The sequence below is a fragment of the Nanorana parkeri genome, unplaced genomic scaffold (assembly GCF_000935625.1).
Source record: "Nanorana parkeri isolate BGI_ZX_2015 unplaced genomic scaffold, ASM93562v1 scaffold491, whole genome shotgun sequence".
Lineage (NCBI taxonomy): Eukaryota > Metazoa > Chordata > Amphibia > Anura > Dicroglossidae > Nanorana > Nanorana parkeri.
The window spans coordinates 803,957-827,383 of record NW_017306759.1 but is presented as its reverse complement, the minus strand read 5'-3'; the positions used below and the strand labels follow the sequence as shown (position 1 = coordinate 827,383).

General features: G+C 42.3%; 1 protein-coding gene across 1 annotated transcript in view; it reads right to left on the bottom strand.

The window, feature by feature from the left end:
* The window catches only part of LOC108790669 (vomeronasal type-2 receptor 1-like), a 33,555-nt gene that overhangs the window by 4,744 nt on the left and 5,384 nt on the right, over nt 1-23,427 (bottom strand). The window contains exons 4-9 of the mRNA XM_018560981.1: nt 20,688-20,885; nt 19,067-19,264; nt 10,748-10,890; nt 8,555-8,846; nt 5,960-6,775; nt 5,006-5,227 (exon numbers count right to left, since the gene is read on the bottom strand). Of these exons, the coding sequence (XP_018416483.1) occupies nt 5,006-5,227; nt 5,960-6,775; nt 8,555-8,846; nt 10,748-10,890; nt 19,067-19,264; nt 20,688-20,885 (1,869 nt within the window). The remainder of the gene's footprint in view (nt 1-5,005; nt 5,228-5,959; nt 6,776-8,554; nt 8,847-10,747; nt 10,891-19,066; nt 19,265-20,687; nt 20,886-23,427) is intronic.

Genomic DNA, 23,427 nt, shown 5'->3' with positions numbered 1-23,427 from the left:
CTTGTGCTCTCTGCCTTTGCTGCACTGAAATCCCAAGCAGGGTTATCAACCTTGTCAGGTTAACCTCTCCAGCAATGTTATAGAGATTAGAAGGGGTGTTTAGTAGTCCTAATACCCTTGCTGTCCTAGGGTGACAATGCTCCTAATCTGTAGAGTACAGTATGTGAGCTTTGTCACCCTAGGACAGGAAAAGTATTATTGGTAGAATCACCAGGTAAAAATATAGAAAACAATTAATAAAAAAACCTTCAAGTAGGCCTGGAGTTGAGATTGGAAACTTAGGAAGAAGGCCTACATGAGAGAGCTTGAAAGGGATTGGCCGAGGGAAGGGTTGATGGTCTTCAAAGTCTCTAAACATGAGAGACCAAAGAGGGTAGGTAGGATCCAGTTTACCTTAATATAGGTTCTATATAATCTACTATAACCATGTTTCAGAAACCACCTCCCAGGGTTACTGGAAATGTACTTCCTAAAGTTTATGCTGTATAATTTACACCCTCTTTTCTTCTGTATCTGCAGTCTCATTGGAACAACAAGGCATGTTTTTACTGTTGACTGTTCTGTATGTTCAGTATGTCAGTGACAACTAGACATGTGCGATTCGTTTCGTTCCGAATCGAAATTCGGACGAATTTTCGGAAATTCGGACATTCGGATGTATCCGAATTCCGAATTACAGACATAACGAATGCAAACGAATCCGAATTTCCATTTCCGAAATTCGGTAGCGGTAGTTCGAACGTTGGTTTCGTTTTCTGTTCTTATTCGTTTCTTATTCATTTCGTTCGTTGGAGCAAAGTGACATTAGAGAAAAATATTTTTTCCCCCTCAAATGTCACTTTGCTGCAAACGAACGAACGAAACGAATAAGAAACGAATAAGAAATGAATAAGAACAGAAAACGAAACGAACGTTCGAACTACTGCTACCGAATTTCGTCCGAATCCGAATTCCGAATCCGAATTGACTTTCACACCCGAATCCCGAAAAACGAAATAACACAAATCCGAATTTAAAACGAAACGAAACTAAACAAATTTTTTGGCAGTGCACATGTCTAGTGACAACAATGGGCCTGTGGTGGATATGTCTGAAGATTCCTCTCCTGCATATCAGGTTATAAGCAAAAGGTGAACACTCCAGAGCAATGCCTGGAAGTGGTGTTGGGTGGAGTCACCGAAGGTTGTGTTCCTACCAGCTTCTGTAAAGAAAATCTGGTCCTGAGTATAAATGAGGTCAAGAAAATCACAAAAGATTTTATCATCATTGTACTTTAGCCAAAAATTAAGACATGTAAACCTGTTTATTGCCAGATGCCCACAATGTGGCATTTGAATCAATGGTGAAAGGCTGAGCATTGGAGACATCATAGCTGCCAATCTTTACGTGCCGTATAGTACCCTCTGGGGTCATCTGCCAGTTCACAAGGTCATAGACTGCTGGCGGGTCTCCATTCTCATCAAAGTAAAGTTCTCTCCCATTACTCAGTCTCACTTTTACTTTCTGCATGTAGTACAGGAGCTGCAATATAAGGAAAAGGTATTCACGTATACATAGGGCTCCAAATATAAGATGGATCCCCAACATTATCCAACTTACCCTTGAGTCACACACCTAACCCATTCATGAAGCCTTTACACTGCTGCTCTGTTCCAGGCCTAACTCATCTGAAGATTCATCTTTGTACAGAACCCAGAAATCCCCATTTTGCATTAAATGTGTGTATTTTGGGTAAAGCAATGTTGCTATGAATATTTTGTGATGGTTGTGAGTGTTGAGATCCTTCATATACAGCCACCTTATCTCACAATGTACAGCTGTTTTGTCTGGAGGCATTGAAGTGTGTATAAAGGCCAATTATTTTCTACATTTGTAATAGCATGTTCTTACTGCAGTCTGTGTCTGCGGTAAGTTGTTCTCTGTGTTTGTCCTTCTGACTGTTCTCACCAAGACCAAGAGATGGAAAATCCAAAATTTTACAGGAACAATAGGAAACCTTCCAACTGAATCAACTGTTCTGTTGACAAGTTGTTTTTTCCATTCACTTTGGATCTAACTTCCTGTTGACGCTTAGGCAGGAAGTGAAGAGAAATTGCCCCAATGAAACAACAATTTAAAAAACAAAAATCACTACTCTATCTAAAACTAAAAACAAGATACATTTTTGGCTTTACATATACTTTGTTAGGTCACCAATGGATGGATTGGCAACAAGTCAAACTCAAACCTATGAAGATTCAAGTAAAACAATACCTGCCATGGTCTGAAATGCCTAAAATCTAAGAAAGTTCCAGTTACTGCATTGAAGTTTTTCCAATCTTCCAAGGCTCTGGCAATAACGTGAACTGCAGTATAGACACTGTAGGTCACTCGCAAACTGGAGACATCATAGTAACTATTCTCAGTATTTTTTAGATTTTCAGTTCCTGTACATTTCTCCCCTGAGTCAGACAAATAATTTGTTGTTTTTTTCTGATCTGTGAAATTATAGTTCAATTCATTCTCCAAAGATCCCTGCACCCAATAGTCAAAGGGATCCATAGAAGGATGGTTGTTGTTGAGAAACTCCTTGAATCCAGGAATAGTCCCACTGTACAGAGCTATTGCAACTGTGCCAGAAAGTAGTCTGGAATACGGATGTGCTGAGAGAAGGCTGGAGGTGGCCCATGCTTCACTGGCAACAAGAACCTTATTAGTAACATTCTGTACAAGCATTTCATCCAGAACTGGAAGTAGATAGAAGTCATCAGAAAATGCAATGATAACATCAGCCGTGGACTTCTTTATGACTTTGACTAAGTTTGGAGCATTACGATCTGGGCTGTTCCTTAAAATGTTCCCTATAAAAGCCACACATGCTCCCGCTTTGACAATTTCTTTCTTGACCATCAGAATTCCCTGCTGCCCATAGTCATCATCCAAAGCCAACAAACCGATCCATGTCCAACCAAAGTGAAGAACCAGCGCAGACAGACCCTTAGATTGAAATGTGTCACTGGGCACCGTCCTGAAGAAGGAAGGAAACTGGATCCGATCACTGAGAAGAGGACTAGTTGAAAAATGGCTAACCTGGAAATTTGTCAGAGATGTTTTTTTATTTTTTATACAGTCCAATTTTTCAGCCAACTATAAAAATGTCACATGCATGAGCAGCCAGTGAAAAACAAATTAAAGATTTTAAACAACTATACTCTACACATTAAGACATATGATATGAACCTTGGACCTTATGTCTAAGGTTTGTTGTGACAAAGTATTTCTCCATAAAACCAGGTTCTCTGTTTTCCCCAAGAGTTTGAAAGACTTGTGAAAGCAGATGTCCCCTCTATAAGAACAATCATAGCTGTGCCATAATTGACCTTGTGCTCAGAGGCAAACTCAACCCTATCCTCACTAAACCAGCATTCCCAGTGTCCCTTTTATATCTACTTTAGCTAAGTTATGACTTGTTTAACGCGTTGTCATCCCATCCATTTAATGCATGCTCTAGACGGGTACGGCAATGCTGCAATGTAATTTGGCAACACTGTCCCCAAGAACACTCAATTAAAGGAGCTCAGAGGTTCCAGGATGTGAATACCATTGCAGGGAAGAAACTAGCTTTTCAGTTTCTTCCAGATTTTCCAAACTATAGTGGGATGGAATCTCTAGTCCCGGGCCAGGTGTTGCCAATGACCAGTCTAGGAGGATCAGGTGGCTGAGAGCAGCCTTATAAGGAGTCTGTACCAGAGTTCAGGAGAGTTGTGGGTGTGCAGGAGGCACACGGACACAGGCAGAATCGAGTGCTTGCTGGACGCACACGTGGAACAGCCGGGGGAGGTTGGGAGAGGTCTGGAAGGTCAGTGACCCAAGGGATCTGTTGGACACACTGCCGAGAGAAGAGTGTGAGTATCACACAGAGGTGTGCTGAGAGGCTTGGAGCTGAGGAAAGCTGCTGAATAATACTGAGGACTGTATATGCTGAAGAAAAGCGGATTATTATGAGAAGTGCATGAGAATGTTGGCCTTTGTGTAAACAAAAGACTGTCCTTAATTTTGCTGCTGGAAGCTGTCTTGTGTAACAGGGGAGGTCTACCCTGTTGATGGAAAGAGACTTTTTGTGTTTGCTCTTAATAAAACTGCGTTTTACTTGCATTTCCTGACTGCAATCTAGTGTCCTTCTTACAATGCATACATACATACAGCAGGGCTCAAAATTTCAAGTCCTGAGCTACTAGCCAGGCCTTAAGAGTTACTCGCCACCAGTTGCCCCACCTAACCCCTACCCTGCCTTGGCCTTAACTCCACCCCTAAACCCACCCTCTTAAATTATCTTATGAAATTACACTTTTAAATGTTGAAGGCAGAATAAAGTTATTCGGATGTATCCGAATTCCGAATTACAGACATAACGAATGCAAACGAATCCGAATTTCCATTTCCGAAATTCGGTAGCGGTAGTTCGAACGTTGGTTTCGTTTTCTGTTCTTATTCGTTTCTTATTCATTTCGTTCGTTGGAGCAAAGTGACATTAGAGAAAAATATTTTTTCCCCCTCAAATGTCACTTTGCTGCAAACGAACGAACGAAACGAATAAGAAACGAATAAGAAATGAATAAGAACAGAAAACGAAACGAACGTTCGAACTACTGCTACCGAATTTCGTCCGAATCCGAATTCCGAATCCGAATTGACTTTCACACCCGAATCCCGAAAAACGAAATAACACAAATCCGAATTTAAAACGAAACGAAACTAAACAAATTTTTTGGCAGTGCACATGTCTAGTGACAACAATGGGCCTGTGGTGGATATGTCTGAAGATTCCTCTCCTGCATATCAGGTTATAAGCAAAAGGTGAACACTCCAGAGCAATGCCTGGAAGTGGTGTTGGGTGGAGTCACCGAAGGTTGTGTTCCTACCAGCTTCTGTAAAGAAAATCTGGTCCTGAGTATAAATGAGGTCAAGAAAATCACAAAAGATTTTATCATCATTGTACTTTAGCCAAAAATTAAGACATGTAAACCTGTTTATTGCCAGATGCCCACAATGTGGCATTTGAATCAATGGTGAAAGGCTGAGCATTGGAGACATCATAGCTGCCAATCTTTACGTGCCGTATAGTACCCTCTGGGGTCATCTGCCAGTTCACAAGGTCATAGACTGCTGGCGGGTCTCCATTCTCATCAAAGTAAAGTTCTCTCCCATTACTCAGTCTCACTTTTACTTTCTGCATGTAGTACAGGAGCTGCAATATAAGGAAAAGGTATTCACGTATACATAGGGCTCCAAATATAAGATGGATCCCCAACATTATCCAACTTACCCTTGAGTCACACACCTAACCCATTCATGAAGCCTTTACACTGCTGCTCTGTTCCAGGCCTAACTCATCTGAAGATTCATCTTTGTACAGAACCCAGAAATCCCCATTTTGCATTAAATGTGTGTATTTTGGGTAAAGCAATGTTGCTATGAATATTTTGTGATGGTTGTGAGTGTTGAGATCCTTCATATACAGCCACCTTATCTCACAATGTACAGCTGTTTTGTCTGGAGGCATTGAAGTGTGTATAAAGGCCAATTATTTTCTACATTTGTAATAGCATGTTCTTACTGCAGTCTGTGTCTGCGGTAAGTTGTTCTCTGTGTTTGTCCTTCTGACTGTTCTCACCAAGACCAAGAGATGGAAAATCCAAAATTTTACAGGAACAATAGGAAACCTTCCAACTGAATCAACTGTTCTGTTGACAAGTTGTTTTTTCCATTCACTTTGGATCTAACTTCCTGTTGACGCTTAGGCAGGAAGTGAAGAGAAATTGCCCCAATGAAACAACAATTTAAAAAACAAAAATCACTACTCTATCTAAAACTAAAAACAAGATACATTTTTGGCTTTACATATACTTTGTTAGGTCACCAATGGATGGATTGGCAACAAGTCAAACTCAAACCTATGAAGATTCAAGTAAAACAATACCTGCCATGGTCTGAAATGCCTAAAATCTAAGAAAGTTCCAGTTACTGCATTGAAGTTTTTCCAATCTTCCAAGGCTCTGGCAATAACGTGAACTGCAGTATAGACACTGTAGGTCACTCGCAAACTGGAGACATCATAGTAACTATTCTCAGTATTTTTTAGATTTTCAGTTCCTGTACATTTCTCCCCTGAGTCAGACAAATAATTTGTTGTTTTTTTCTGATCTGTGAAATTATAGTTCAATTCATTCTCCAAAGATCCCTGCACCCAATAGTCAAAGGGATCCATAGAAGGATGGTTGTTGTTGAGAAACTCCTTGAATCCAGGAATAGTCCCACTGTACAGAGCTATTGCAACTGTGCCAGAAAGTAGTCTGGAATACGGATGTGCTGAGAGAAGGCTGGAGGTGGCCCATGCTTCACTGGCAACAAGAACCTTATTAGTAACATTCTGTACAAGCATTTCATCCAGAACTGGAAGTAGATAGAAGTCATCAGAAAATGCAATGATAACATCAGCCGTGGACTTCTTTATGACTTTGACTAAGTTTGGAGCATTACGATCTGGGCTGTTCCTTAAAATGTTCCCTATAAAAGCCACACATGCTCCCGCTTTGACAATTTCTTTCTTGACCATCAGAATTCCCTGCTGCCCATAGTCATCATCCAAAGCCAACAAACCGATCCATGTCCAACCAAAGTGAAGAACCAGCGCAGACAGACCCTTAGATTGAAATGTGTCACTGGGCACCGTCCTGAAGAAGGAAGGAAACTGGATCCGATCACTGAGAAGAGGACTAGTTGAAAAATGGCTAACCTGGAAATTTGTCAGAGATGTTTTTTTATTTTTTATACAGTCCAATTTTTCAGCCAACTATAAAAATGTCACATGCATGAGCAGCCAGTGAAAAACAAATTAAAGATTTTAAACAACTATACTCTACACATTAAGACATATGATATGAACCTTGGACCTTATGTCTAAGGTTTGTTGTGACAAAGTATTTCTCCATAAAACCAGGTTCTCTGTTTTCCCCAAGAGTTTGAAAGACTTGTGAAAGCAGATGTCCCCTCTATAAGAACAATCATAGCTGTGCCATAATTGACCTTGTGCTCAGAGGCAAACTCAACCCTATCCTCACTAAACCAGCATTCCCAGTGTCCCTTTTATATCTACTTTAGCTAAGTTATGACTTGTTTAACGCGTTGTCATCCCATCCATTTAATGCATGCTCTAGACGGGTACGGCAATGCTGCAATGTAATTTGGCAACACTGTCCCCAAGAACACTCAATTAAAGGAGCTCAGAGGTTCCAGGATGTGAATACCATTGCAGGGAAGAAACTAGCTTTTCAGTTTCTTCCAGATTTTCCAAACTATAGTGGGATGGAATCTCTAGTCCCGGGCCAGGTGTTGCCAATGACCAGTCTAGGAGGATCAGGTGGCTGAGAGCAGCCTTATAAGGAGTCTGTACCAGAGTTCAGGAGAGTTGTGGGTGTGCAGGAGGCACACGGACACAGGCAGAATCGAGTGCTTGCTGGACGCACACGTGGAACAGCCGGGGGAGGTTGGGAGAGGTCTGGAAGGTCAGTGACCCAAGGGATCTGTTGGACACACTGCCGAGAGAAGAGTGTGAGTATCACACAGAGGTGTGCTGAGAGGCTTGGAGCTGAGGAAAGCTGCTGAATAATACTGAGGACTGTATATGCTGAAGAAAAGCGGATTATTATGAGAAGTGCATGAGAATGTTGGCCTTTGTGTAAACAAAAGACTGTCCTTAATTTTGCTGCTGGAAGCTGTCTTGTGTAACAGGGGAGGTCTACCCTGTTGATGGAAAGAGACTTTTTGTGTTTGCTCTTAATAAAACTGCGTTTTACTTGCATTTCCTGACTGCAATCTAGTGTCCTTCTTACAATGCATACTCAGGACAGGACGGCAAGAAGCGGCTGCTCTCATAGTCAGGTACGCGATCCGTGACCGCGTGCCTGACTGAATTTCCACTCGCCCTCTCTTTATTTCCACTCGCCAAATGCGAGCTGGCGAGTGGAAATTTTGAGCCCTGCATACAGTATCTTGGCATTGAGTGGTGCAGCTGTCCTTACTGCCAACCTAACCTAAACTGTTATTCCTAGGTCCTTCTCCTGGTCTGTATCCTGGTCCAATCAATATAGAGAGAAACAATGGTCTTTCAACAGCCCAAATGCCAATTGTTTCATTTCTCAACATTGAATGTACAGTTCTGCGCCATTCAAAAGATGATTTTGCTATTTTGTCCAAATCCTGTTGAATTTTCTATATTTCGCGAAACACATTGAAATGAACTGGGCCCAACATACATCTTTCTGGTATGCAATTGCTAAGTTTAGCCCATTTTGTATATGCTTGGTTTGAACCTTCTCTTCCTTCTCTGTCTTAAAGCAGTTCTTTAGCATTGAACAAACATTCTCCTCTAAACCTTGTATCAACTTATGCACATGATTTTTACGTACCTCCTCATAAAAAAGAACTGATTGCACAATATTGGTTCAATATTACCTACATTTCATTAAGCCAAAGTCAAAGAATTGGCCAAATAAATATCTAAAGAATCTCTTACCTGTGGGTATTTATAGAGACCTAAAAGATTAGCCATGGCCATTGAATTTGTAGAAATGGATGCACCAATAACAGAGATAAGAGGAACGTCATTACCACAGAAATAATTAGGGATGGCTGGACCTTCTCCAGTCAACAACTGTAGACTGGCCTTCAAATCCAAATGAAGATCATTGCAGGAGGTATAGACCTGAAATCCTATGGTAATATTTGAAAGGATATTGGAGTTTGAATTGATCTCATTTACAGCATATCTGAAAGCCTGAAGCTGCTGATAGCCCTCAAAGTGGAACCTTCAATAAAGACATTAAGAAAAAGAATAAAATACAGCAAAAGAAACTAAAGATCTTATTTTTACAAAAGGTTATGAACTATGACTGTAATAATAATACTTGTTAGCGGTTATTGATTTACAAAAAACTTAGTAGTAGTTTTCTAAGGATATGAACTCCTACGCATTTGTCAATATACACTATATTGCTAAAAGTATTGGGACGCCGGCCTTTACACGCACATGAACTTTAATGGCATCCCAGTCTTAGTCCGTAGGGTTCAGTATTGGGTTGGCTCCGCCCTTTGCTGCTATAACAGCTTCAACTCTTCTGGGAAGGCGTCCACAAGGTTTAGGAGTGTGTCTATGGGAATGTTTGACCATTTGTGAGGTCAGGTACTGATTTTGGATGAGAAGGCCGGGCTCACAGTCTCCGCTCTAATTCATCCCAAAGGTGTTCTATCGGGTTGAGGTCAGGACTCTGTGCAGGCCAGTCAAGTTCCTCCACCCCAAACTCGCTCATCCATGTCTTTATGGACCTTGCTTTGTGTACTGGTGCGCAGTCATGTTGGAACAGGAAGGGGACATCCCCAAACTGTTCCCACAAAGTTGGGAGCATGAAATTGTCCAAAATGTATTGGTATGCTGATGCCTTAAGAGTTCCCTTCACTGGAACTAAGGGACCAAGCCCAACCTCTGAAAAACAACCCCACACCATAATCCCCCTTCCCCAAACTTTACACTTGGCACAAGTCAGGCAACCGTTCTCCTGGCAACCGCCAAACCCAGACACGTCCATCGGATTGCCAGACAGAGAAGCGTGATTGATCACTCCAGAGAACATGTCTCCACTTCTCTAGAGTCCAGTGGCGGCGTGCTTTACACCACTGCGTCTGACGCTTTGCATTGCACTTGGTGATGGAAGGCTTGGATGCAGCTGCTCGGCCATGGAAACCCATAATAGCAAGGAAATTTCACAGATGGACTTATTGCACAGGTGGCAGCCTATCACGGTACCAGGTTTGAATTCACTGAGCTCCGGAGAGTGACCCATTCTTTCACGAATGTTTGTAGAAGCAGTCTGCATGCCAATAATGTATATATTGTATTATGTGGGTGTCTGTATACACACACTGTTAGGTATGAACTTTTACCTACTTAAACTACCATGAACTATATGGTCTTTGTCCTGCTGAAAACCCCTTTATATGGTCAAACTGGTTGAAACTGGTTTCTAGCAGGACACAAGCCCCTCAATAAGAAAGGTATATACTGTATATGGGTGAAAGACAAAGACCAGCTGAGCCTTGTCTAGGACATCTTGGTGAATGTTCCTAAAAACCTGTTTGAAGACTGTTGATTCCAGGACTCTCTGATCTTTTCACAAGTTTTTGGGCCTCCCTGGATTGGCAATGCTGTATTTACTGTTTATTTATTGTTTATTTTATTGTTTCATGTCTCTACATTGAATGTACAGTTCTGCGCCATTCAAAAGATGATTTTGCTATTTTGTCCAAATCCTGTTGAATTTTCTATATTTCGCGAAACACATTGAAATGAACTGGGCCCAACATACATCTTTCTGGTATGCAATTGCTAAGTTTAGCCCATTTTGTATATGCTTGGTTTGAACCTTCTTGTTTCAACTTGTTTATCATCTGTAATACACCTATATAGTTTACCTAAGCTAAGTACATTTCTTTTATTACTCTACTAGTACTTGTAAGTTGTTGTAATCATTGCGTTACTAGGGGGCAACCACTACTGTAGGGGATCCTTCCTTCTGGAAAAAAGAGTTGCAGGTGGTCAGTGGTCCTTCTAACCTTCTTACCATTCCCTTGATCAGTTATAAAATCAGTTTCTCTATGTACAACCTTAGAAACCTTCCAAATGTATTCTAGAGAGAATTAAAACTTCACATACATGCTACAGATGGTTTTGGGTGGTATCTCAGTGAAGGATAATTGTTCATTGGCTTTATACAGATAGAGTGGTATGATGAGCCCAATCGCGATATCTCCCATTCGCGTCGCCCCCTTGAGTTTCGACATCTCCAGCTTGCATCTCTTGTCATGGAAATATAAGGCCAGAATGAGGTGGAATAAGACGAAATTCCAGATTGCCATATATACAATGTCCATCTTGCTTTCCATCCATGGGTAACATCTGTTAATAAATAGTAGCCATAACTTCAAACACATATTTTCAAAACTAGAGCGGTGTTAGAAACAAAATTATAAGTAGAACAAAAATGGATCAAGGACAGCAGTAGCTTACTATTGGCTTGTTAAACAAAGTAATGCAAAGTGTGATGATTATGCCAAGCACAAATCAAAAATATTTTATCCACTGCAGTCAGGACAATGAAGAGGTGACTTTTGATCGGCTCCTATGAGTTATTTTACTTTGCACAAATTTGTTGTACATTGAACTGCTTTAGTGTATTTTACATGTTTAAGCCTTGACTTGGGCTATTCAAGAGAAATCTGGCTACCCGACTACATGACCACCACTTCTATGCACAACCCATTCCCTCTAATTAACCAGACCACATGCGGAGTGGAGTGTAATGGCCACAGCAAAGCTTTTATTAAAAACAAAAACAAAGTCCTTATAAATAACAAATACAGTAATACCTTGGTTTACAAGTAACTTGGTTTGAGAGTGTTTTGCAAGACAAGCAAACATTTCTGAAAAAGTTTGCCTTGATATACAAGCAATGTCTTGCACTAAGAGCAAAATTTTGTAGAAAAGCACCCCCCGAATAAGGCTGAAGCAGTGCGAGTGATGAGTCTGTTTAACGACAACGCAATGTCACATTGGATAGATTCCTTGTTAAGGTTTCACGAAATGAAAAAGATTCCATTGAGTCAAGAGATATCAGAGATTACGTTAGTGATAGTGAAAGTCGTCCTACACAATAATCCTCCTCTCTTGTCCCCCTCACACCAGCCACGAAGGTAACCGGTAATTGGCTTATTTTTCTTTATATTTTGTACAGTATTCTATTACAGTACAGTATTATAATCATTTTTATATGAATATTTTTGGGTTGTGGAACGAATCATGTGAATTTCCATTATTTCCTATGGGGAAATTCGCTTTGATATACAAGCGCTTTGGATTACAAGCATGCCTCCAGAACGAATTATGCTCGTAAACCAAGGTATTACTGTACAATATAAAGTGACACTAAACTCAGGAGTTAAATCAAAAAATACATTCAAACACCTTAACTATTAGGAAAAATGTATTTTATGTGTGTATCACTCGGCTGTAGATCCTCAAATCATCTCTGAATTCATGCAGGCACTCTCCTTTACATTTTCACATTTTCTTTTACATCATGTGGATGGCCGGGTGCGTGTGTGTCGCTTAACCTGGGAAGAGATGGCCCCAGGATGCACTATGGGAAGAAGACAAGCCGGCAAAGGCAGTGTGATGCTTTGGGCAATGCTCTACTAGAAAACCTTGGGTCCTGCCATTCATGTGGATGTTACTTTGACACGTACCACCGACCTAAACAATGTCGGTGACCGAGTACTCCCATTCATGGAAATGACATTCCCTGATGGCAGTGACCTCTTTCAGCAGGATAAAGCGCCCGGCCACACTGCAACAATGGTTCAAGAACGGTTTGAACAACACAACAACAAATTTGAAGTGTTGACTTGGCCTTCAAATTCCCCAGATCTCAATTCAATGGTCAAGGCAGACCACCTTATGTGCTCATCTATCCACAAGATCCTTATCATCAGTCTGTTTTTCTGTGTGTTTATCTATCCCTGTCTCTTGATCCCTTTCTCGTTCTATTTGTCTATCAATTTCAGTCTTTATCTCACTTTCTCTATATTATGTTGGCAAATACTGTGTTCTAATCATTTCTCTCACATTTTATATTTTACTGTTTTATTCTGTCAAGAACTCTACATTTTTATAAATCACCAACAAATGTCACTCTCTCCAGTAAGATTTTAGGTCTAGTTAATGTTCCCTGCTGCTGCATCTTGTACTTACTGATTGCTGCTATTCTCTTATTCTTCTCTGTAAAGACTTTTCACAACAGTTGGCTTTTATAACCTCATCTGAGTGCCTAATGGCTGCAAACCCCCTACACACAGAGGAGACTGAAGCGTTTCAGTAAATGCACATTTCTCTTTGTAGTTAAATGAGAAATTCTCTGAGGGATCCTTTTGCACCACACGTGGGAGTAAGTGCACATAAGCTAACATAATACAACTGAACACCGTGCCCCTGTGATTCCAAATAATGAATACACAATGTCATTTTCTTACTTTTTTTTTTAAACAACAGATGTTGCCAGTTTTATTGAGTGAATTGAACAGCATGTTATATTTTTACAGATTATGTTTAAAGAACAAGTTAAACTTTAGAACATTTTCCCTATATCATATGTACAGTATATACAAACACACTTTCATGTGCCAATATGCCCATAGGCACATATACACTATATAACCAAAAGATTGTGAGCACCCCTCCAAAATATTATGTTCAACTGTTTCCATTGAAGGGTATTGTATACAGCATGCAAAGACATTAGCCATTGTGTACTTCCAACCTTTTCTGTTTTAGCATTACTGTGCCCCAGTGCACAATGCCAGCTCCATAAAGACATGGTTTGATGAGTTTGGTGTGAAGGAAATTGAATGACATGCACATTCTAGACGATTGTGGCCTTCCAATCTTGTGGCAACAGTTTGGGGAGGGACCTTTTCTGCCTGTGCACAAAGCCAGCTCCATAAAGACATGGTTCGATGTGTTTGGTGTAGAGGAGCACGGAGTCCTGACCTTAAACCTACTGCACCTTTAGCATGAATTGGAACTCAGATTGCCAGCCATGTTTTCTCGTCCAATATCAGTATCTGACCTAACAAATGCTCTTTTGGTTGGATGGGCACAAATTCATACAGACACACTCCAAAATGTTATGGAAACCCTTCCCAGAAGAGTGGAGGCTGTTATAGCTGCCAGGGGTTGGGGAAACTCTGCATGAATACCCATGGTTTTGGAATGGGATGGCCAACAAGCTCAGTACCTGACCTCACAAATGCTCTTTTGTTTGGATGGGCTCCAATTATCACAGACATACTCCAAAATGTTGTGGAAAGCATTTCCAGAAAAGTGGAGGCTGTTAGAGCTGCCAAGCGTGGGGGAAACTCTGCATTCATATATGGGAATAGGACGGCCAAGAAACTCAGTAACTGACCTCATAAATGCTCTTTTGTTTGGATGTGCACAAATTCCCACAGACACACTCCAACCTTTTGTGGAAAACCTTCCCAGAAGAGTGGATGCTGTTATAGCTGACAAGTGTGGGGGAAACTCTGCATGAATATCCCTGGTTTTGGAATGGGATGGCCAACAAGCTCAGGTGGGTGTCCTCAAACTTTAAAAATTATCATATGTATATGCAAAGTGTACTTATATCTAGACTGGTAATGTGCATAACTATGTATAGCAGTTAGGTTCAGTTTGTATACATTATCAGGGTTATAGTCTTGATAATTATTCTACATGTGCTCCCATCTAAACTGTAAGCAAATTTGAACACACCATAAAAATATGCTTTTGATAATCTTCAGAAAACTTTCTGTAAATATCTGAGTTCTTTTAGTAAGCTTGATTTGGATTATGTTGCATTTTTTATTAGCATACAGGAAAAAGACATGGATATTCAGTATTTACACGGACATGGCTGAAAATTGTTTTTACGGTTTCTCATGTTTCTCCAGGGCTTCATGAGGGCCATCAAGTACATATAAAAACACAGGTTAGAAATGACTATACTTGTAGGTAAGCATAAAAAGATACAAAAATAAAGCCTCAGGGATGAGTCTTAGTGGCTTCTAGGATTTTCCATATCAATTTCAAAATAGTAAGATGAATGCCAGTCTGTATGTTCCCTTCTCTGGAGCAATAAGGGGGGAATCCCTGCAGGGAGCGGTGACTGACAGTCACGGCTCTCTGCAGGGAGATGATCGCGAAGTGAGCGAACAACGGTATGTGTTCGCTCACTTCCCGATCTATTGAGCCGACGTGTGACAGTTTCATTGTCACATGTCGGCTCCAACTATGAGGATGAGTGAAAATGACTCACCTCATAGTTCTCCTTTAAGCTTTCTAAAGGATCTTCAGCGATGGGGATGAGGTTTGCACTGAGCTTTGCTAATTTTTACATGGGTCCCTTTTTGTTATGGAGAAGAGGAGAAGGGGAGCTGTTCTGTACTCCATGGTGTCTACAGCTACAGAGTTCGTGGGAGAACTTGTTTTTTTATTGTTTATGTTCATAGCCTGAGTATAGCTGCACTTTAACATACCAAGAGGGAGCAAAAAAGAGAGGTTAGCGATTAGCGTTGGGTTTTTTCTTTACTGGCAGCCCGTATTTACACGTTTTTATTATACTGACATAGTTGCATTAATAAGTCGCTGACCTGCAACAACTACGCAGGCCGGGAGTTCCAATGTCATTGGTTGCATGATCATTCCAGGTTGGTGACTCACTAAGTGATGAAGCAAGGATGAACATGAATGTCCTGAAACTTTCACCTTAATAGACTAGTCAACACTGGCGGCTCCCTTACTGATAGGTTTCCTCTAACTCTAGACTCAAGAGCAGAAAGTTACATAGTTACATAGTATTTGAGGTTGAATAAAGACACAGGTCCATCAAAGTGTAACTGTTATTCACAAGCTTGGAGATGGGAAGGTCTATTAACTCAGGTTTTAACTTGCCAGTCTGGTTGGAGATCTCTCCCTGTGGGCAGGGAACGCACTGGAAGCAACAGACTGGCTGTCCAGGTATAGTGGCCTTCCTGAATCCTGGCGGACAGCTCTCACTGCAGGCCGAGCGAGGGACCTGGAGAAACAACACATTTATACACTTTTATATAAATACTGATACCCAGACAGACATTAGGAAAATGCAGTCCAGTTCTTTACTTATAAAAAAGAAAAGTTAAGGTATTTTGCAAAAAAATGGCATAAGTACATGACTTTCTTCACACCAGCCTCCTTATATCTCCTGCAGTACTCCAGCCCTAGTAGGGGGATGCAAAACCCTGAGCCAATCAAGAAGCTATGGCTTTCCACAGTGCTGTCATTCTAACACTGAAACTTATTACAGGAGAGGACAGAGGAAAGGTCGTCTAATCAATGTCCTGATGATCCTTAATTACCCTGGTGCTCCTGAAAGGAGAAGTATTGGGAGAGTAAAGTGTACTCTTCCCAATAACTAGAGTTGACGTATGACACTGCAGCTATCACATGCCGGTTTTATAGATCAAGAGCTGAGTGATTACAAACAGCAGATCGCTCAGCTCAGGTGCTTCTTCCTGTAGAGAGCAGTGACTGCTAGTCATTGCTCCCTTCAGGGATTCCCCCCTTCCCATTGCTCCAGTGCTCATTGGAGGGACAGACAGGGGATAGGGGAACGCACAGCTGGCTTTGACTCTAGAGAGGCAGAGCCAGCTGTCAATCAGGCAGTGGGGTGGATCCTGACAATATTGTTGGGATCTTTCCCAGCTGCAATGTGGCTCTGCACTGTCAGCAAATAGTGGGCAGTAGCCCACTAAATGTTGATTTTGGATCACAGGAGTACATTAGCAAATGTACTCCTGTGACCCAAAAGAGGACTAAAGTCAAAAAAATGATTTGGCTTTAGTTCTCTTATAATTGTCCAAACATGTAATGGAGTGGGCCCCAAACCAGGCTGTATTGATTTATTGCAGTGAAGTCTGCAGGGAATGCGGAATCTGGCTGTGCTGTTGGGTGGGGTTGCCTGAATTGCAATAATTAATTATGGACTGTTCAGCAGGTTAAGCAAAAATGTATCTCAAATGCACATTTAGCTGTTTATCTGAAGTTTAGCCTAACAAAGGAGTTTAGTCATGTGTACCCTAAAAGCCACATAAGTAAACTCTTGTAAGCTGGATTCATATTGTGAATGTGTTGATGCATGCTAAACACACTTAAGTTGACATGCTTGGCAACACAGTCTAATGCAGCCCAATGCAGCCCAAATCCTGTGGTGTGAATGGTCCCATAAACAGGGCTGAGCAGCTACATTGTATTACAGCACTGATAACTAAGATCCTGTAGCCTTCCCTTTGGTAATCCATGCTGCCTCTCTCTCTTTCTCTGTGCTCTCACCTTCAAACACAACAGTGACGTCATAGCAGGGAGGGAGGGAGCTGTAGTTGGGGCCAGTACAGAGAGGGATCCTTAAGATAACATATTTATGCCTATTAAAAGTGTTTAAAATAAGATTTTATTCAAGTGACAGGGTCTCTTTGAAGTCAGCTTGGCAATAACCTAGGCAGTTTAGACTGAGCATATGATAAATGAGCGCATAAATGGTGGTTACCTTCACTGACTGTAAGCTGAAACGACTAGTAGATCCAGAGTTATAGGAGACTGAATTTAAATGCAAATGTTGAATTCTCTGGTAAAAGTCATGCTTTTACCCGCCCCCTGCCACTTCCATAGCCATCTTATCCATCTTTAACACTATTAGTTCAATTAAAAGACCAATAGTCAGGCTATGGTGGTAGGAGGGGGAAGGGCCAAGATCAACTTTTATGGAAAAAAAGGTTTGATCAGCGTAAAACTTCATCTACCGTGTCTGGATCCAAAGATTGCTTTGACATGGCAGTTATCACTATAGGAAACCTCTTGATTTGCATTTTTTTCAGCATATTCTCCTTTAGAATGGTCTAGGTATGCAGGACGGGAGTTTTTAGACTTTACCAGACATACTCTCAAGCCACTGACTGCATTCAATCTGCAGCCAGGAATTATTTGGGTACAACCAGGGCCGGATTTACTCTGCTGCCCCAAGGCCAGGTTCCTCAATGCACCCCGCTACCTGCCAAAAAGCCCCCCCCATGGAGAATGGCAGACCTGCAGGCTGCATACAAAACAAGCGGCGGCTTCCCTGCTGTACATTTAGCTCTGCTTGCCCAAAGCAGGGCTAAATGTAGAAAACAACTACCCGCCCGGCGCCCAGAACCGCATGTCCCGGGCATCGGGAGATAGGAATTCCACACCCCTGCTGCCCCTCTACTCCCTGCTGCCCCGAGGCCGGGCCTTGGTTGGCCTTGTGGGAAATCCGGCCCTGGGTACAACAAAGGTTAGGAGGCAGAACACAAGGAGAAGAAGAGGGCATTAGAGAGTCAAAATGGAGCATGAGACCTTATGCTACCGACACTTCATGGGCTGAGAAGAACAATGTTAACTACAGTTGGTGAAGACAACAATCTTGGGGCATCACTAGGAGACTCGTGCAGAATAGTTCCACTTCCTTTTATTTTAAATTATTTTTGCATAACAGGGATGATGCAAAATGTTACGGTAAAATAACAAAAACAGTATAACGAATGTCATGAAACCTCAGAATTATTACAAATCTTTTATTTACACACACAAATAATGTCAATTAAAGCTACTCTGTTGCCTTAAAAAAAATCCTTGCAATAGAAGTGGGGTTCACCTGTCCCATCACCCCTTCCTGGAATCTTTACTCTCTTTAAGTGCTACGACTGCCCAAAAATCTTTACATCCTACACTTTTGGGATTGTTGGATACCTGCTTCCACCACCATGGGCTGTGGTCCCATCTGCTGGCTATGTTACTACCTTATCCTGCAGGGACTGGAGAACGGCCATGTTACTAGGAATCCAAAGCAACTGAAAGTATGTTGGATGTGATTATTCAAGCAGTGATGATTATTCAGATTCCATAAAAAGGTGGTGGTGGGACAGGTGAGTAGAAGCCATTTACTCTTGCAGGGAACTTTTTTTTTTATTTCTGTAAAATGCAACAGAGTTGCTTTAAAGGTCCGTGTCACAAAGCTTTATTGGGCAAATGCAATGTGCTTGACATGAGCTTGAGTCAAAGTCCATGTACCCATTGCACTCCTGACCGCTCATCCATACTAATAAGATGGGTGCATCGGTAGTCGACGGATGGCCACCGTCAAAATAGTACAGACAATTATGGACACCGGCACTCCAATAGTAGATAGAATTACGTCGATTTTATTCTATCTACTATTGGAGTGCCGGTGTCCAAAATTGTCTGACATGAGCTTGAAACGCTTCCCAGATAATTCGGAATCATTCACTCATTCTCATAGGCTCATATGAAGAGAGACTCGCTTCTAAAATGAACAAAAGCCCAACAACACTTGTCCTAAAGCAGTTGGTTCCTGGTTGTCTGTACCGTGGATTTTGAATCAATGGTAAATGGCTCTTTTCTGGTGGAATCATAACTGCCAATCTTCATGTGGCTTATGGTGCCCTCTGGGCTCAGCTGCCAATTCACAATGTCATAGACTGCTGGTGGGTCTCCATTGTGGTCAAAGTAAAGCTCTCTCCCGGTACTCAGCTTCACCGTCACTGTCTTCATATAGTGCAGAATCTGTAAGTTAGAGGGAAAAATGAGAACTTAATCTATGGACTTGTCAAGGATAATAATCTCTTTTTTTTTGTGCAGCTCATTTCATTGGTTTTCCAAAAGTCTAGAGAGTTAAAGGAGAACTATGGGGTCAGTGCTTTTCCCCATAGTTCTCCTAAGGGTAACGGGAGGACACAAACTAGCGTCCTCCCGTCACCCAAAGCTCACTATACCGCGAGCTGTGTACTGAGACGCCGCAGCCGGGACTGATCACGGCATTACTGTCTGGATCCACCCAGCTGCGTGAGTGACAGCTGGCTCTGCCTGTCTAAAGGCAGAGCCAGCTGTACCTGCCCCCTCCCCCGTCCGTTCCGCCAGTCAGCGCTGGGGAGGGGGGTAATCCCTGCAGGGAGCCGTTAGTGACAGTCACAGCCCTCTGCAGGGACAGGATCAAGAAGTGAGCGAGTGACGGTATGTGTTCACTCACTTCCAGATCTACTGAGCCGACCTGTGACAGTTTAATTGTCACAGGTCGTTAAATTATTTTTGCATAACAGGGATGATGCAAAATGTTACGGTAAAATAACAAAAACAGTATAACGAATGTCATGAAACCTCAGAATTATTACAAATCTTTTATTTACACACACAAATAATGTCAATTAAAGCTACTCTGTTGCCTTAAAAAAAATCCTTGCAATAGAAGTGGGGTTCACCTGTCCCATCACCCCTTCCTGGAATCTTTACTCTCTTTAAGTGCTACGACTGCCCAAAAATCTTTACATCCTACACTTTTGGGATTGTTGGATACCTGCTTCCACCACCATGGGCTGTGGTCCCATCTGCTGGCTATGTTACTACCTTATCCTGCAGGGACTGGAGAACGGCCATGTTACTAGGAATCCAAAGCAACTGAAAGTATGTTGGATGTGATTATTCAAGCAGTGATGATTATTCAGATTCCATAAAAAGGTGGTGGTGGGACAGGTGAGTAGAAGCCATTTACTCTTGCAGGGAACTTTTTTTTTTATTTCTGTAAAATGCAACAGAGTTGCTTTAAAGGTCCGTGTCACAAAGCTTTATTGGGCAAATGCAATGTGCTTGACATGAGCTTGAGTCAAAGTCCATGTACCCATTGCACTCCTGACCGCTCATCCATACTAATAAGATGGGTGCATCGGTAGTCGACGGATGGCCACCGTCAAAATAGTACAGACAATTATGGACACCGGCACTCCAATAGTAGATAGAATTACGTCGATTTTATTCTATCTACTATTGGAGTGCCGGTGTCCAAAATTGTCTGACATGAGCTTGAAACGCTTCCCAGATAATTCGGAATCATTCACTCATTCTCATAGGCTCATATGAAGAGAGACTCGCTTCTAAAATGAACAAAAGCCCAACAACACTTGTCCTAAAGCAGTTGGTTCCTGGTTGTCTGTACCGTGGATTTTGAATCAATGGTAAATGGCTCTTTTCTGGTGGAATCATAACTGCCAATCTTCATGTGGCTTATGGTGCCCTCTGGGCTCAGCTGCCAATTCACAATGTCATAGACTGCTGGTGGGTCTCCATTGTGGTCAAAGTAAAGCTCTCTCCCGGTACTCAGCTTCACCGTCACTGTCTTCATATAGTGCAGAATCTGTAAGTTAGAGGGAAAAATGAGAACTTAATCTATGGACTTGTCAAGGATAATAATCTCTTTTTTTTTGTGCAGCTCATTTCATTGGTTTTCCAAAAGTCTAGAGAGTTAAAGGAGAACTATGGGGTCAGTGCTTTTCCCCATAGTTCTCCTAAGGGTAACGGGAGGACACAAACTAGCGTCCTCCCGTCACCCAAAGCTCACTATACCGCGAGCTGTGTACTGAGACGCCGCAGCCGGGACTGATCACGGCATTACTGTCTGGATCCACCCAGCTGCGTGAGTGACAGCTGGCTCTGCCTGTCTAAAGGCAGAGCCAGCTGTACCTGCCCCCTCCCCCGTCCGTTCCGCCAGTCAGCGCTGGGGAGGGGGGTAATCCCTGCAGGGAGCCGTTAGTGACAGTCACAGCCCTCTGCAGGGACAGGATCAAGAAGTGAGCGAGTGACGGTATGTGTTCACTCACTTCCAGATCTACTGAGCCGACCTGTGACAGTTTAATTGTCACAGGTCGGCTAGAAATATGAGGTGAGTGATTTTCACTCGCCTCATAGTTCTCCTTTAAACTAATTCATGACCCTGACCCAATCTAAGTAAGTCCTTATAGCACAAGTTGCTTCTAGCAGTGGCGTAACAACCGGGGGTGCAGCAGGGGCGCGGGCCCCGGGCGAAAAGTGAAGGGGGGGCGCCGGCCGAAAATGGCAATTTCGGCTAAATGCCGAAAGTGACATTTTCCTGCCGTTTTGCCGGCGCGGCCGTGATTCCTTTCATCCCCGCTGGGACACAGAGCAGTGCCCAGCAGGGATGAAAGGAATCAGAGAGAAAATGACAGCCGGCCGAGCGCTGCGGGACGAGCGCTATGAGCGGCCGGTGTCTTTCCTCCCACACCGCTTGGCCGCCTATCACAGTGCAGCAGAGCGGTGTGGGGCGGAGACAGCCAGCGCTGTCACAGGAGGCTGGGCTCTCCTCTTGCAGCCTCCTGTGACAGTGTGTGTCAGAAAGGAGAACGGGTACAAGCACTCAGCGATCAATGATCACTGAGTGTTTGTACATAATTGAGGACCTGGTATGTATACTATATCCTCAATTATGAATGAACGGGAGTGATCTACATCCCCTCCTGTTCATTCATAATTGTAGTTATAGTAAACATACCATGTTATCAATGAACAGGAACACTCATAAAGGATTCCTGTTCATTGATAACAGGGGACACAGAAAAAGAGATTGAGGACTCTGTGTCCTCAATCTCTTTTTCTATATTTAAAGGGAAATATCAGGGGTCTGTTTAGACCCCCAATATTTCCCCGAAGCCCCTAAAAGTAAAGTAAAAAATAAAAATATTTAATAAAAAATTAATTAATAAATAAACATTGATTTAAAAAAATGAAAAAGTTTCAAAAAAAATAAAATATTAAAATTTAAAAAAAAAATAAAATAAAAACATGTGTGTGTGGGGGGGAGGTGCAGGGTACAGTTCCAGTGGTTGTTTATATAATGGAGGGGGGCGAAAAAAAATTTCTGCCCCGGGCGCCCAGAACTCTGGTTACGCCACTGGCTTCTAGTCCTACAAATTGATCCCTGTGTGCTTGTGGAGCTACTTGTATCTTAGGATCAGGTTGTACTCAGGACCCAGACTTCTCTATGGACTTCAATCTGAGTTGAGTTGTCATCAGAACAGAGGTAGAGGGGACATCTTTTAATGGGGCACTTGGTGTAGTTACATGTTATTATAGAGAGATTTCCTCTTTCTTCCTGTTGTGTCCATGGTAACAGAAGTTCTTCCAAATGGAACACAGATGGCAAAAAAAACTGCTGGGGTTTTGACCATTCCCTTCTTTAGCTAAAGCCTGGCTTTAAACATGCTTTCAGCAAATCTTATAGCTTCTGGTCACCAAGTCACACACTGGTCTTTATGCCTCAGTGATGATTCAGCCATAACTCAAAGCAGTCCTGCTGAAAAATGTTTTACTGTTCTGATGTGTGGATTGCAAAAATAAAGAGACGCTTATCTGGCTGCAAGAGTCACCTTAAAAGAGAACTATGGGGTAAGTGTTTTCCCCCATAGTTCTCTTTAGGGTCACGGGAGGACATATGCTAACTTCCTCCCGTATCAGCTCAGTATATAGCAGGGTATTGACGGCAAGTGACAGCGGGCTCTGCCTATCTAGAGCCAGCTGTGCCCACCCTGTCCGGTCTTCTGCTCAGTGCTGGAGGATCGTAAAGGGGAGAATCCCTGCGGGGAGTGGTGACTAACAGTCATCGCTCTCTACAGGGAGATAATCGGAAAGTGAGCGAGCAACGGTATGTGTTCGCTCACTTCCCGATCAATAGAACCGAACTGTGACAGCTTCTTTGTCACTGGTCGGCTCTAACTATGAGTATGAGTGGAAATCACTTTGAATCCTTTAAATCCAGAGCTGTTTCTGACGTCTTCTCTATCACAAAATGTCCTATTGTTATGGGTTTATTTACTCCCAGCATCACTCAACCTGGGAGAGTGAGGTCATACTATGAGTGCAGGGTGTCCTGGCTACCCCCCTGG